Source organism: Cyprinodon variegatus, unplaced genomic scaffold, assembly GCF_000732505.1.
Source record: "Cyprinodon variegatus isolate N-32 unplaced genomic scaffold, C_variegatus-1.0 Scaffold1469, whole genome shotgun sequence".
Classification (NCBI taxonomy): Eukaryota; Metazoa; Chordata; class Actinopteri; order Cyprinodontiformes; family Cyprinodontidae; genus Cyprinodon; species Cyprinodon variegatus.
The window spans coordinates 68,159-83,156 of NW_015151922.1; the positions used below are offsets into that span (position 1 = coordinate 68,159).

The window sequence follows — 14,998 nt, forward strand, 5'->3', positions numbered from 1 at the left end:
ACCACTGATGCCTTGAACTTCCAGGTTTTGTCCAGCTCTTCTCTGAGACCCTGGTATTTTTTCTAGTTTTTCATTTCTGTTTTTTTCTGAAATGTATCTATATATATATATTTTTTTTCCTTTTTTTTAAACTTTCATTTAAAATGATCTTTGTTACCACTACAAGAACAATATATAACAGATATAACACAATGGTTAGCCTATATCAGTTTTGTATGTAAAATACATTTATTTCTGTGTTAGTTTCTTCTTTTTTTCTTTCCAGATTTAGATTTGGTTTAATAATAAATAGAAACAATTATTTCAACAGTTTGTTATAATGAATGGCTTCCCTTTTTGCTTTTCTGATGATTATTGGTAACTCAAACATAATGAACTGGTGGTTATTTAATAGTTCAGAGCTATATCATCAGCTATGCAGACAATTTGTCTTTCTGCGGATGAACTTTGCTCCCTATGGCATTTTATTTGACATATTATCAAAATTATGTTTAACGTTAAACAGTTGGCAAATACATCAAGCAGTTTCATAAATGTAACTTCTTAAAACCTTAGTACAACAATAACCCACACTTTTCTATTTACAAATAGTTTGAGCTGGCTATGTGTTTTGGTTTTCATAAAATCGAATTAATGTTTCAAAGATAAACTATTTTATACAATCTTTTTTTCCGAATGGATAATGTACTAGATCACATTGGATTATTCTAAATAATTCAGATTTTCAATCATTGATTCTTGTTTTGACAGAAAAAAGGAAATCTGCTTGTTTATTTTTATTTTTTTTCTAAACTATAATGCCAAATCTTTCTCATAGTAGTCCTCAGTATCCATCTGGTCGTGAACGGAGAACTGACAGGTCCCCGATCAGCTGCACGCAAAAAACAGTCTGCCAATCAAGTAACAGATGGTTTTTGTTTATTTTTTCTTTTGATGTAATCCACTCTGCCACAGCTAAAGGGATTCACTGTTCCATTTAGAGAAGAAGTTCCAAGGTGTCAGGAAGGTGAAGCGTGAAACCCTGAAGCTGCCTCCAGTTAGGCCCCCAGAGGGTTCAAAGAAGCCATCCAACCACATGAGCTGCATCTGGGTGCTGAAAAGATCTGCAGGAGCAGCTGAGTGAAGCCAAAGCTGAAAACCAGCTGCTGTAAAAACCCAGCGTTGCCACACGGTGGCGCACAAACACCTCCAAGACTCAGAGGCAAGCATTTCCCAGGTTAGATATGTTAAACCCAGCTCTTCAGGTGCTGCAGTATCACCTCCATCTGTAGTGAGCAAATGAACATGCATGTACACTGTTCTCCAAAAAAGAATAAAAAAAAAATACCTTCACTTCAGCAGAATCATGAATGTCACCATGAAAATTTTCTCTTGTTTACAGATTTTAGCAAGCACAGAAATGAAAACAAACACCTTCAGACTTTGCTCTGTGAAACCCTCAAGTGTCAACCTGGCCAGGCAGCTTCAGGCCTCAGGGAGAAAGCTCCTCAGCAATAAGGAGGCCCTGCAGCATCTGCAGCAAAACCAGCATGCAGAATTATTCTCATATAAGTTGTAAAGATGAAAACATTTACTTGGTACAGCATTGCATTTCTTTTCATTACTTCAGAGCATGGGGCAAATAATTCAATCATCAAATAGAAGCAGAACAGAGAAAGGTCAGAGGCCAAAAACTCATCCAGTCGTCTGCAACAGCACATCCTTCTGCTAAACAATCAACTCCAGGTGAGCACCATAAAACGGATCCCTATCAGAGTTCTCCATCTATACCAAATGTGGAGCAATCAATGAACAGTGGTCAGTAAAACAGGTATTTATGCTTTTGGCATTAGGGGAAGGCACAAGGCGCTGTTGGAAAATTAAATCAGCATTTCTATAAAGCTTATCAGCATAAGGAGGGAGGAAGGTTTGTAGGATTGCTGGGTGGACTTTGGACTTGATAAAACCCAGTGGGCCTGCACCAGCAGATGACACAGCTCTGCAAGATGGCTGTGAAAACGTCATGCTGGACCTCAAGGAAGTTTTAAATTAGGTCAGTTTATGATGTTTCTCAACTTGCATCTGGCATAGGAGAGGCGTTACTGCAAGGGATTCAGAAGGTGAAGCTGGTTTGCAGGCTGGTGGTTCTTCAAACTGTGACACCAGCTGCAGGCCAGGCCTTGTGGATTCCCAGATCAACTGAGCACCCTATTTTCTATTACCTTTAGTTTCTTACCCTCCTCATGGAGGGAATGAGCCACTGTCTAACAAAAACTGACTGGGATAAAGTTAAACATACCCCCTCCCCACCCGTGTGTTCATGTTTTACTTTTTTTGAATCACTCTCTAGTCTCAATGAGTACACAATACATATATAGATATATATATATTATACATGCATGTATAATTCTTTTTTTGTGGAATAGCTCAAAGAAAAACAAGTGCAGAAACATAACATTTATTACCACAGGACTGTTAAAGAACCCAGCATCAACGGTAATGTGCAAAAACAATAACCTTTAGCCACGGAGTCATGCATCTCAGCTTTTTGACTCACAATTCTAGGTAAAGAGAAAAAGACGATGCAGACGGATGAATTGATCCACACACGAGGAGATGCTCAAACACCAGCACAACTCTGTGAGTTTTATTATTGTACCTTAATAGGGAATATTGAACGTATTTTGATCAATGCTGAATGTTATTTAAGCAAATGGAAACCGTAGGTACCAATCTTTCTTATGTATGGTATTCTTGTGTTTCTTTGGCATCTCAGCGTTTTGACAATCAAGCGCAGGAGTCATTGCTTATTGAAAAACCAGAAACAAACATTTCTGAAAACTACAGATTAAATGACAGCCCAGAGGACGGCTCATGAAGAGGTAAACATGCTGCAGGTTTGAAACCATGTTGAGAGAAAAAAAAAAAAAAGAAACATTATCAGTGTCTGTAAACTGTGTTTATTCTCATATTGCGTTTCTTAATGAAAATGAAAAAACATGTTTGGAAGAAAGTCCTGGAGAGGCCAAGGACGCCGGGGTAAGAGGAGCTGAGTCACAAAAACCAAGGCTTTGTGGATAAACCTGTAAATAAGTTGTAATGAATTCAATTTTAAAATTAATGTTTTGCTTTATTTTGACTAAAAATTTAGCACAGATATACCTGACTGGTCTTATGAGAAAAAGGTGGAAATAATAATAAAAAAAAAAACTATTTGCTTTTCATCTTTTATTAAAAAGAAAATTTCACAGTTTAAAACACATTTCTGTCAAAATAAGAAATCAAAGATGCAACAAAAACAGAAAGAAACAAAGTATAACAATAAATTAATACTGCAGTCTCAGAAGAGCCTTTTTTCTTGTCTCAATCACCAAACGGAGCGTTTCTCTAGCTGATGGTACTCAGACCCAACGTTATTACTTTATTGCAAACCACCAGCCAGCAAGTGATTCCCACTCCACCTGGAAGAAAACAAAAACAGCTCTGTGAGGATCAGCAAAGTTATCAGAACTTGACATGCTCCAACTGAGCAGCTTATTGGTCCAAAATATGAAGAATGTGTCAATATGTCCATCCAAACATTTCTTAAATGGGTTATATATGGTTAAACATTGAGTGGAATCCAATGTTGGGCTGTCATCATTTATCGTATCAACAGCTGCAGATGTTGATAGAAGTGTTCTTGTTAGTTAGGGTTAGGGTTAGAAGTTAGTTCCTGGTTGAGTAGACCATGTTGTCTGCTAAAATCTGCTCTATTTTGACTGATGTTAAACCGTTCATCTCTGCACAGTGCACGGTTATAGCATTCTTCAAGTCGACATATTTTCATTTTTAAAACTGAACAGAGTACATTTAGACTGATGCAGTGGCTTTTATTTTTCAGCTGTCCGATACGCTCTCCATTCACCGATACATTAGTGCATTTAGCAGCCATGCCTTGAGATTGAATGAGGTGAATTCATGTGCGCTCTCTCAATTTTGCGATCCACTGTTACACTACGTTCAGACCGCTCACGTTAGAGGCAGCGGAAGCAGCTAGTTTACATGCAAAGTCAATGGCTTGCGCGCATCAAGGCGCAGCAAATTTCCTGCAGCGCGCTCTGAATAGCAGGAGCACAAACAATCTCAGCAGCTGAAGCAGTGCCTGGTGAGCTTATGAACATCTGACATGCGCGACGCCCTGCAAAAGCAGCAGATGCTGAAGTTGGAAAAATTGAACTTTAGCGGCTCGACGCGCCACATCAACCAATCAGAGAAGCTGATCCTGGAGCTGGCAGGGAGACATCCACAACTTTCTTTCCTCCGTCATCGTAGGTCACTCTAAATGCAAAGCGCTCCCATACAGCAGACCTATAAAGTGCTGCTGGCGCGTCTTCCAACTCCTGTTCTTTCCCACTCGCCATACCCACACAATTCTCCACAACAACTGATTTTTTTTTTCTGCTACATCCGGCTACACTGCTTCGCTTCTTCTTATTCTTGTTTTCTACTGGTGGTTGGCTTTGGTCGCAGTACAGCCACCTTCTGCTCTGGAGTGTACACGCTTCGTCTATGAGAAAAAGGAGCAGCGCATGAACCGAACGCAACACACGCGAACCGAACCGAGACAGTCGAACCGAACGGTTCGGACGGTTTTCATAAACCGTTCCATCACTACTTTTTACCCACTTATAACAGCAAATATAACAAAGCCACTCTCTGCCATTACTGGGCTCGCTTCAGGGGCGTCAAAGCTGCTCTGTCCTTAATATGAAAAATTAAAATGAAGCAGCAAAAGCTTTTTTGCAGCTTCCAGCGCTTGCCGTCTGAACGGAGCATTATTGTTTTGTTTGATTTATTAAAAGGTCCAACTTGTTAGCCGTTGTTTAGAAAACACTAACATTGATTTATAACAATAATGGTATCTTCTGTAGTCTCATACATTGATGGCTAACTCTAGATTATCCTAAAACAAATCAAGTAATAAGAATTGATTAAATTTAAATATTTAGATGTAGAGCAGCATTAAACCAACAAATCACCTATATATGCACATCATTAATATATGAGGATTGTGTCATATAGTATAAAAAAAGAAAAGCACACCACCTACCTGCCACTCCTGTTGGAAAAGCCACCAGTCGCTCCACAGGGGCGATCCATTTACTGGGAACAACGGTCACTGGATCAGAGTAGTACTTCCAGATCAGTGACACCATCAGAGCAGCCTGTACACAGAAGTAACGCACAGTAAAAATTAAAATCAGTTCCTTCTTCGCAGAGATTTACAGCTTATATTAGGGAATTTTTTGTCTTTCTTATCTAATAAAGTCACCAACTCGAGCTTTACAGTCGTAATATAACTTAATATTGTATCTTTATTTGTAGTGTCCACCTACCTGGAGAATGTAAAAGACAATGTTCACAACCCATTTCATTTTGGCTTGTTGAGCCGTTCGCGACTGTACTGCAAACGTAAAAAAAAAAAAAAAAATCAAAAAAACATTCATTAAACCTGAGTAATAAAAACATTATGATTTAATCTAAGGCTGAAACAATATCTATTAATCAAGATTAATTAATTATTAAATAGTCAACTAATTTTGTAATCGATTAATTGTTAACTGAAGTATAGAGACTCTAAGACATGCCTTCAACTGACAGAGCAACACATTTAGCGCAGTAACTATACCAACGTTGTAAAAAAATATATATAATAAAACATTTACCATTTAAGATAGAAAAAAACCTTTTCATCTGTCAATATGCTCTATCCAGAACTCCTCAAGTGGAAAAGTTTTTGTTTCACCTAGTTTAATTTCATAAAAATTCTTCTTTAAAGAACCTTTGGCAATCTGATTATTAATCGAAAAAATATTCAACTGATTAATAGATTAGCAAAATCATCATTAGTTGCAGCCTTAATTTAATCCAATCCTCTGTAGAATTCATGTAACGTAGGTAAACAACTACAGGACAACAGGCACCTGTTGCTCCCAGCAACCACTTCATCAAACCTCCAGCCACTTCCTGCAGTTGCTGAACCCGCCTGTTGCTGCAGATCTGAACAGCTGTGAAGGACTAAACACGCCCCCCTTTGTGTCACAGCAGTGCCGTTTAAATAAACTTGCTCCCCATGTTTTAAAATGGGGGAAAAAAGACTGTAAAGGTTTAATTGTACAGATGCAAAATGATTAGTGAGCCCTGAAGGGTTTTATATGTTGTCAACAAAGAGTTATTCTTTTTTAGATATAGCAACAAAATTTTACATGTTACCGTTGGAAAAAATTAGTTTTTTTTTTTAAATAAAACTAATAAATATCCCAATAAGTGTGCCATTTACTGTATATTAAGCTCACCGACCCAATCAAAATTTAAAAGACGGGAAGTTTTATCTCTTCTTCTTTGCTAAACAACATAAACTCAGTTTTTTCGAGTGTAGACAAAAAGAAAATAAGAAAATATGTTTTCAACAGATCGTTCCAACCTAAACTACACTGATACTAATAACATACAGTAGGTGAGATGTTCCTCTTGCATTATTGAGAGGTGTCATTTCAACTTACCATGTGTTTTAAGCTTATCTGTAGTCTTGTTAATTTTGCGCTCAAGCCTGGCATATCTTGCAAACTCATCCATCATACTGATGGACGATTGCTCCTTCTTCATCTGCTGGATTTCAGTCCTCATCTCACTCTCCTGCTCAGCATCTTTCTGCACCATCTTGGACAGCTATAAGGGAAACATAAACAGGATTGCTGAGCAAACAAAGCATCTGAATGTTACTGTAGGGGGAATCATTTCAGAACAGAGAAATGATTCTGAAACTTATTGTAACCAAAACCACTTTAGTACATGCAAAACTTGTTCAAGTACTGAAACTTTGACTTTTATGACGTCACTAAAGGTTTGAATACAGGGTGAGAAAGTGAGAGGTAAATCATTAACTCTAACCTCAAAATCCAATATGGCTGCAGTTATAAACATTTCAAAGCAAATGACTTTATCTCACAGAACAATAAAGCTACTCTCACATGGTATCATCAAAACCTGTGAAAAAATGTATGCAAAAAGAGAAAGATTGAACAAATTCATTTGTTTTAAAATATTGGATAATGCCAGGAAATGTTTTAACTAAGATTTGATGAATGATCCTCTTTTTTTTTCTACGCTCAGAGTAAATGTCAGCTGATTTCCTTTACACAGTTTTATTTTATATTATATTCAGACCCTTGTTACCTTAAACATTTTTATTCCTATTAAAACCGGCAGGCAGTCATTTCTCTGCCTTGAACCCAAGGATGTTCAATTTGCATTTTTTTTAAGTAAAACATTAAAGAAGAATTCTAAAAATATACATTTCCTTAATGTGCCTTTTATTTTTGGAGCCTGAAGTTTTTATTGAAAAAAACGTCTTTAAAAACAGACAAGTCACTTAATCTAAAAAAGAAAAGTAAAAAAAAAAAAAAGAGTAAAAAGAAAGAATAAAAAACATATTCAGGTTAATCAAACAGTTTCTTTAAAGAAACAATTTAGCAATCAATCCTAGCAGTGCTATAAACAGAAAAAAATTATATAACCATAGATGTCCTGGGTAAGTCTATGTTATTAATATTTTTGAAACTGTGACCTGCCAAAATAAATAAAGAGCTGTTAAAGGGGATGACCAAAGCAGCCACAGACTTGGTGTTGACTAGAGTTGAAAAGCTTTGATTACTAGCTCAGACTAGCTGTTCAGCCGGATGTGCTTCTTTAAGTTTTGACTTTGTAAAACAGGTGGAAGGCCTACCGCAAAAAATGTGCTGATACAAGATTTTCTCTGAGTAGAAGCTGCAGTGGGGAGCTCATGTACCCACAGAGGTATCTAGTCAGAAAACTGTGGATTTCTGGGTTTTTAAAGTCTAGATTCTACCGTCTTCATTCAGGGTTTCAGAAAATTAACTTGGATAACTTAAAAACATATTTTTCGTGCGTCGCTATGTCAAATTGCATCTTCATAAACAAATTAAAAACAGAAAAACAATAGAAATTCACAAAAAGCTATAAGAAAATGTTCAATGTTCTCCCGTTACTTAATTTCTAAGAATTAATATAAAGCAAAGAATAAACTAACTTTATGTTAGATTATGTACACATAGTAATGGATTTAGCTTTCAGAATATCTTTACCAAGACTGTCCCATAAACTGACTCCATATACAGAAAGACAACACCGCAATCTTTTAGTTCTAACCTTGGTTTTACAAAAACCAAAGTAATTAAATTATAATAACTTTGCCTTTTTTTAAAATCTCTTTTGAAAATTACAGAAATTTCAAGAAACTAATCAAATAAAAAGTCAAATGTTTTCTAATTCAGTTCACTACAATTATTTTTATTGCCCTTTTTTTGCAATATAAAGACAGGCACTCTATGTTTTCCCCCATATTACTATGCAAAAGGTCAGATATGGAACAACCAAAGAATTATATAATAGATTTTGTTCCTTTCTGTTCAATGATTATTTTACTTAATATTACGGCAGTTACCGGTATTTTATCCATTTATACTTCAAACTATTAATATACAACTTCCAGGAAATATTTTCAACAAAGAACTTAACTTCACGAAGTAGGTCAATCCTGGTTCCAGTATTTATACCATTATTACCAAATAACATTAATTATGATTTATCAAGATTAAGACATAAATTATTTACATTAAACCACAGCTTCATCTTTGTTTTAGTTCTATTTGAAAAACTTTTTAACATGATATATACCGTCTCCAGCATAAGAAAGTTGTATCATATGCATATAAGAAACATTTTAAAAGTTTTGAAACATAATCAATATCATTAATATGTTAATTTATCAATTTAGACCCACAGCTGATCCCTGAGGTACTCCACATGTTATATTATTAACATTATTCTCTTATTTAAAGAACCCGAGATCCAGCTCAGCGCTACCCCTATAAAAACATATTTACCCAGTTTTTGATGCATGCATTACAATGCATTTACTATAACCCATTTCACGATTTTAAATAAATGTATCGTATATGACCAGCTAGCTAACCCAGATGCTTAAGCAAAACAGTTAGCTTACTAAATCTTTGTACTGGGTAAAGCCTACGTTTATCACGTGTGTCCTGTAACCTGATCTGGCTGAGGGTAAAAGATAAAAAAAAAATGGGGGAAAAAAACGCGCGCCAGCTGTTGTTGGGTTTTTGTTTAGCATGAGAGGCTAACAGTGCTAGCTTTTGGAAAAGGCTAAGCTAGGCCATGCTAACAGTGGTTAGCTTAGCACTTGGCTTGAGAGCCATTACAAGATTAAATAAACAATTCCGGAGCTTCATTTACGTTTTAGATAGTTCGCATGTGCAATACAGAACCTCTTACTTACAAAGGTGGAAATGGTAGGCAGGAGTATTTTCATTAGATTGCAAAGAAACACGGAGCCCAGTACCAGGAACCAGGCACAGCCCGCCGCCATCTTTTTTTCCCCAGTGTTACTCCCACAACCAAACAGCACAGTTACAGGTGGAGATGCTGCTCCTTATATAAAAAGGAGGTTTTACAAAATAAGAACCAAAAAAAAAGTGCAAATTACTAAAATAACGCCACATATTTTCAGCAGGAAGTAGTTTATTTGCACGTGCATGTTTTGATGCAGGGTTATTCAGAATATGATTCAATGACGGGCCTTTATGTTATCTAATCTTTTTTTTTTTTTTTTATATACAGTACACACCCTTTGTGCGGTTCCCCTGGTTAAACAGTGATAGTTGATTGGCACGCCATCCTGCCCACACAGGTAAAGATGTTGTGTTTCAAAAATATGCTGCCTTAAACTTAAAGCCAATCAGTGGGAACACTGGGCGGAGATTCGCCCTTCCTGCCGGGTTGGTAGGACGAGGGATAAAATACAGAAGGAGCGAGGGAACCAATCCGGTTCGAGCCTGTTCTGGTACCGGTTGGACCTTAAATTACCGCTAACACACTTTCCTGGAGGTTTAGGTCCGAGCTGGTCGTCTGACCCACATAATCCAGATTAAAATATTCTTGCTACTGTCTCTGAAAAAAAAAAAAACGATGGGAAGAAAAAAGGTAAGCTTAAATAATAATTATACTTTATTTAACCGTAAACATTTTAAATATAATGTTAATTGTGTGGTAGTTTTGGTTGCAGTCCACGTTAGATGTGCTCAGTCTGGGTTGTCGTGTTCACACGTGGAAGTGGCGCCTTTCCCCCCCCCCTGTTTTTCTACAGCTAATAAGTTTTATATATAAATATCCTTACAGCAATGCAAGCATTAACAGGTTTCTAAACTGTTTTGCAAACTCAAACAATGTTTGCGTTAAACAAAGGCGCTGGAAGCCTACATGTTCAGGGCTTCCAGGAATTCCTGGGTCGTGTAACCGTCGGCATTTTTAGCTTCGTCTTCATCTTGTTCGCGTTAAATAATCCCAACAATGGCCGCTCTTTTTCTTTTTTAACAAGTCTGCATTGTTGGGATTTTAACCTTTGACGGAGCTCGCTGGTAAAATGGTGCTTGTCGCTCCTGAGACGCTCAGCTTTAGGATCATCATGGCAGCCAATGTGGCCCAAAAAACAACAGCGACACATCTGGCCGACTCAAGAGGAAACAATACAGTGGCGAAAATGGTTTTTAATCTACCTAAAATAAATCTTTAGGTCGGCAGGGTTCGCTTAATGTTGCACCCAAACCGTCTTTTTTCACATATCCTACAGATTGCATAAGTTCTTGATCATAGGGAGGGAGGGAAGCAGAGGTGCCCATCCCCCTTTCCATCACACACCCACTTTGGCTCACTCATGAATGGTTGTTGTTCGATGCTTGTTAATTTTTCTTCCCCCTCTCTCTCTGACTTTCACAGGCAACATCTGATGCAGATGCAGCTGCAGAGGTGAGTGTGTTTTAAAAAGCAACAGCAAACCGTGCTGCAGAAGTGCTGGCAAGGGAATTTCTATTGTTTTTCTTACTTTTTGGAATTCTATTAAAAGGGTTCAAATCATGCATTTACATGTACGTGGTGGTAAGGATTTCTTTTGCTGTTATTCGGATGTTTTTATGAATTGGACTGCAAAGGGTGAAATGACTGTCCTTGCAGGCCAGTAAAAAATGCACAAAAAGAACAGCCTGAGGGGCAAAGCATTTAAAAGCTCCCCTACTGACTGATTTATTGAGTTTAAAGGATGAAAAAAAAAAATTCATGTTTTACCATGCCACTGAAAATTGTCTGCATGATTGTGTATACGGTAAATCTTTAACCTCTACTGCAAGTGTAAGTCATGGTTAATACCTAATGTTTCATTTGTGGGTATGATGCATGTTTGCTGGCTTCTAAAATACCTTCTGANCCCCCCGACTCATCAGTGATTTAATTAACTCAGAATCTCTGTTTTCTTTTAGCCAAGACGGAAGTCTCAAAGGTTGTCAGAGGTGAGATTCACAAACTGGTTGGGGAATGAAATTCACTCTGTATGCTGTACAGTGCATTTTTGTCTCATGTTAAATTTCCTGTTTGTTGCAGAAAGAGACGCAGGAAAAGCCAAAACCAGAGAAGACTAAGGTAAGACGCACAACTTCCCAATGCTGGTCATGATTAAAATGCCACAGAGACCCTCCAAAACACACACTGCTCTCTCAATTGTGTACTTTCATTAACAATAGTTTTTACTTCCATAAGGCTTGCACTTGTTTATGTGGATTTAACACAATATGTTAAAACTAACTAGCAAAGTAGTGGAAAATGTTTTTAATGAAGCAAATCTAAAGACTTTAACAGATTAATTTGTTATTTTGTGTACACAAGTGTATACACAAAGAAATTTCATTAACGGCTCTACACGGGTTTCTTTTCTTTCTTTTTTTAGTGCGGCCTTGAAAACAGTAAAAAAAATAATACATAAAAACAGTAATATAAACATGAGTGTAATTTTCAGTTATTTGTTTTCTTTATATATAAAATACAATAAAACCAATTTTACACAACATTCAGCAGTCTAATGGAAGAAACTTATGGAATCTGCTGGACCTGCATCTGATGCTTCGGAGTCTCTAGATAGCGTGGTGTTCAGTTGTATTTACACAATTTTAAAGAGTCCCCTTTGAACAAAGTCTAGTAAAAGTAATTTCAATCAGACATCATATATTTAATGTAAACATAGAGCACTTTTTAGTGGTTGTAAGAATACATTAGCTTCAAACCTGTTGAATTATGTTGCTCGACTGCCTTCAGAGAGAGCATCGGAAGTGGATGATCTGTGTTGCTAGTATGCATCCAGAATATGGAAGAAATTGCTCTTATTAGATTAAAACACAATTAAAACATTCATGTCTGTGTCCAAAGGGCTTTTTGTGCAAGGGGACCTGTATACCTCAACATTAATTCAGCTAGTGAATGTGGTGGCGGCGGCATCATGCTGCTTTCAGCTGGAATGGAGAAGTCAGCTCAGGCTTAAAGGTTTTTCAGGAATTTTTAGGATGAAATTTTTTTATAGTAATCCCAAATTTACACTTGTTAAACTGCAAACTGTGCCAGAAATATACTGCCGTTATAATCACAGAGCATTTTCGCTGCCTACGCATGCGCACAATTCTGCTCTGTCCTGTTTTTTGCCTAACGATCAGTGTCGTTAAGTCTGTTGTTGTTGTTTTTTTGGTAAACTTTATGTGAATTCATGCATTATCAAATTTAATATTAGGAATATCAAACATTAGTTCTATTTATAGTTATTTTGGGAATTTGTACATAACAATTGAGTATTAAATAAACCAAAATCAGCTACAAAATAGCTTCTCTAAACTCACTCTAAGTATGGGAACAATGCAACTTTCAGGATGTCAAACAACAAAATGTACGTTAACCAGTTTTAAAAATCGTGCAATTAAGTCATGTTAGTCTGACTTCTGTTTAATGACAGGCTTTTATTGTAGGATTCGCGCACCGCAGTGGAGCGATGTGGATATGGTATAAATTCAGGTTAATATTATTCTTTGACCTGTTAGTCTGCCTTTAAAATATCCACCTTCGCTCCATTTATTATCCTAAATCAGATGCACTTGTTTGAGGTCATTAGCGGCATAAAGAAGAAAATCATATCTTTCTGGATTTTTTTTTTTCTTTTTCTTCTCATAGTAGACATGCACCCATCATGACCATTTCAGACCACTCTATGATTTTCAAGTGGGAGAATTTGCAAAGTAGCTGGATGTTCAAATACTTATTTTCCTCACTGTATATATAATAGATATGGAGCCCCTAAAGGGACATGGAGGGAAAAAATAAACTTTTGAGAGATCTCGCAAAAGTTATTTTTTCCCCTCCATGTCCCTTTAGGGGCTCCGTAGATAGAGATGTAGAAAGAATTCCACCACTGTCAAAGTAGAAGCTTTCTGCACTGAACTCTCCACAGCGTCCTACGTATATAATGTAGAAAAGTTAGGCCAGGATGTGGATAATAAAATTTTGTTTTTACAATTTAAAAATATCAAATTCCCTTGTTCCTGTAACACAACAATGTTAGGCCCTAAATGCATCGCTCACTTCTAGTGGGTCTTATCAAAGCTCTTTAGTGTGTCTACAACTTGCTGGAAGTTGTTCAATATGTTGGTCCCTTTTGATTGTCCCAGTGGAAGTAGCGGTCCCAGTAACCCAATGGCAACCTTCACTAAAGCTGTTTGATTGAAGAATGTCTAATTTATAATGTTTCAATATCATAATGATTTGCATTGATGATCATTGCAGGCCCCTCCGAAGACCAAAAAAGTGAAGGAGGAAACAAAGGCCAAGGCAGAGGAGAAGAAAGAAGAAGCCCAGGCAGAGAAAGAAACTCCTGCAGAAAATGGAGAGGCCAAAGCTGAGGAGGTATGTTACCACTGGGACCTAAAAGGTTCACTCTGCTCCTTTTTTCCTGATGTATAAGGAACAAACTCCTTAACATGTTAATGAATCTACAGGCTCCTGCAGCAGAGGATCAGACGGATGAAGACAAGCCTGAAGAGGAGGAGAAAGCATCGGAGTAGAGGAGTCGGTTCCATGTTCAGTTTCCTGTCTGTTATGTTGTAAAATGCAGAGAATATTTTTTATCACTATTTTCTTAAGACTGCATTGTTTTTAAGGATGCGGTTGCATTTTTAAAATACTTTCCAGAGCTTTTGTGAAGGGATCGGTTTTTTGTCGTCGTGGATTTGGTTTTTAAGGCATCATGCATGTTTCGGGAGCACAAGAGTTTGTTTAAAGGGGACCCTATCATTGTTGCTCTTCTGGATTCTAAATAATGCTGCAGGTGGGAAAATGACCTGGAAGTTAAATCATTACTTCATCTGAACTTTGGTGCTCAGCTTTCACTTCTGTGTGTATGTTTTCGTTCATGAAAAGCATGTTTGTTTGTTTTTTCCCTCTGGTACTTTTGAAAAGCAGTAGTGCAGAATGTTGATACATATTTGGTAGTTTATCCTGTTGGGATGTGGGGATTTTCTCTTTCAGATACCTTTATGGTTAAACATGGTATAAAATGCCTATTAAAAGTTTTTTTTTCTGTAAAGAATCTATCTCTAATCATTTTGTGTGGTATGAAATTTGATCAACAAGAAAATTTCAGTCAACACTAATCAAACTTTCTCTAGCTAGCATCTAAAACATTTCTTGTTTTTGCACTTGAAAATGGTTAATTTACCTTTTTTGTCTTGTGTACCCCTTTGGGAGTTTTCTTGCCACGACTTTCCCTCTCAGTCAAAATTACTGATTGTCCAAAAGTGGAACTTATAACTGATAAAAACGAGAACTATATTACCAAATCTTTTATTCTAAGCATTGATTCTTAGGAATTTTTTTCCTTCTCTCGAATAAAAAAAAAAATTAGCTTGGAAGTTGGTAAGGAATAAAATAAAATACATAAAATCCTATTATAAACCTGTATTAAAATATATATGGTGCTCCTCTCCTTGAAAGAAGGAACCTGTGGCTATCAGATTTACTGAACAAATAATTGACAGATTAATCGATTAGTAAAATAATTGGTTCTAGCTCT

At 36.8% G+C, this 14,998-nt stretch overlaps 2 protein-coding genes across 2 annotated transcripts; one reads left to right on the plus strand and one right to left on the minus strand.

The window, feature by feature from the left end:
- Positions 1-2,919: 2,919 nt before the first annotated feature.
- Positions 2,920-9,480, minus strand: wrb (tryptophan rich basic protein). The gene is made up of 5 exons (XM_015403240.1): positions 9,344-9,480; positions 6,525-6,690; positions 5,358-5,425; positions 5,072-5,186; positions 2,920-3,440 (listed from the first exon to the last, which is right to left on the minus strand). Exons 1-5 carry the CDS (start codon positions 9,431-9,433, stop codon positions 3,367-3,369), a joined length of 513 nt encoding a protein of 170 aa, XP_015258726.1. The 5' UTR covers positions 9,434-9,480; the 3' UTR covers positions 2,920-3,366.
- A 373-nt stretch (positions 9,481-9,853) lies between these two features.
- Positions 9,854-13,996, plus strand: hmgn1 (high mobility group nucleosome binding domain 1). Its single transcript, XM_015403241.1, has 6 exons — positions 9,854-10,047; positions 10,840-10,869; positions 11,376-11,405; positions 11,497-11,535; positions 13,714-13,833; positions 13,926-13,996. Exons 1-6 carry the CDS (start codon positions 10,033-10,035, stop codon positions 13,989-13,991), a joined length of 300 nt encoding a protein of 99 aa, XP_015258727.1. The 5' UTR covers positions 9,854-10,032; the 3' UTR covers positions 13,992-13,996.
- Positions 13,997-14,998: the final 1,002 nt, after the last annotated feature.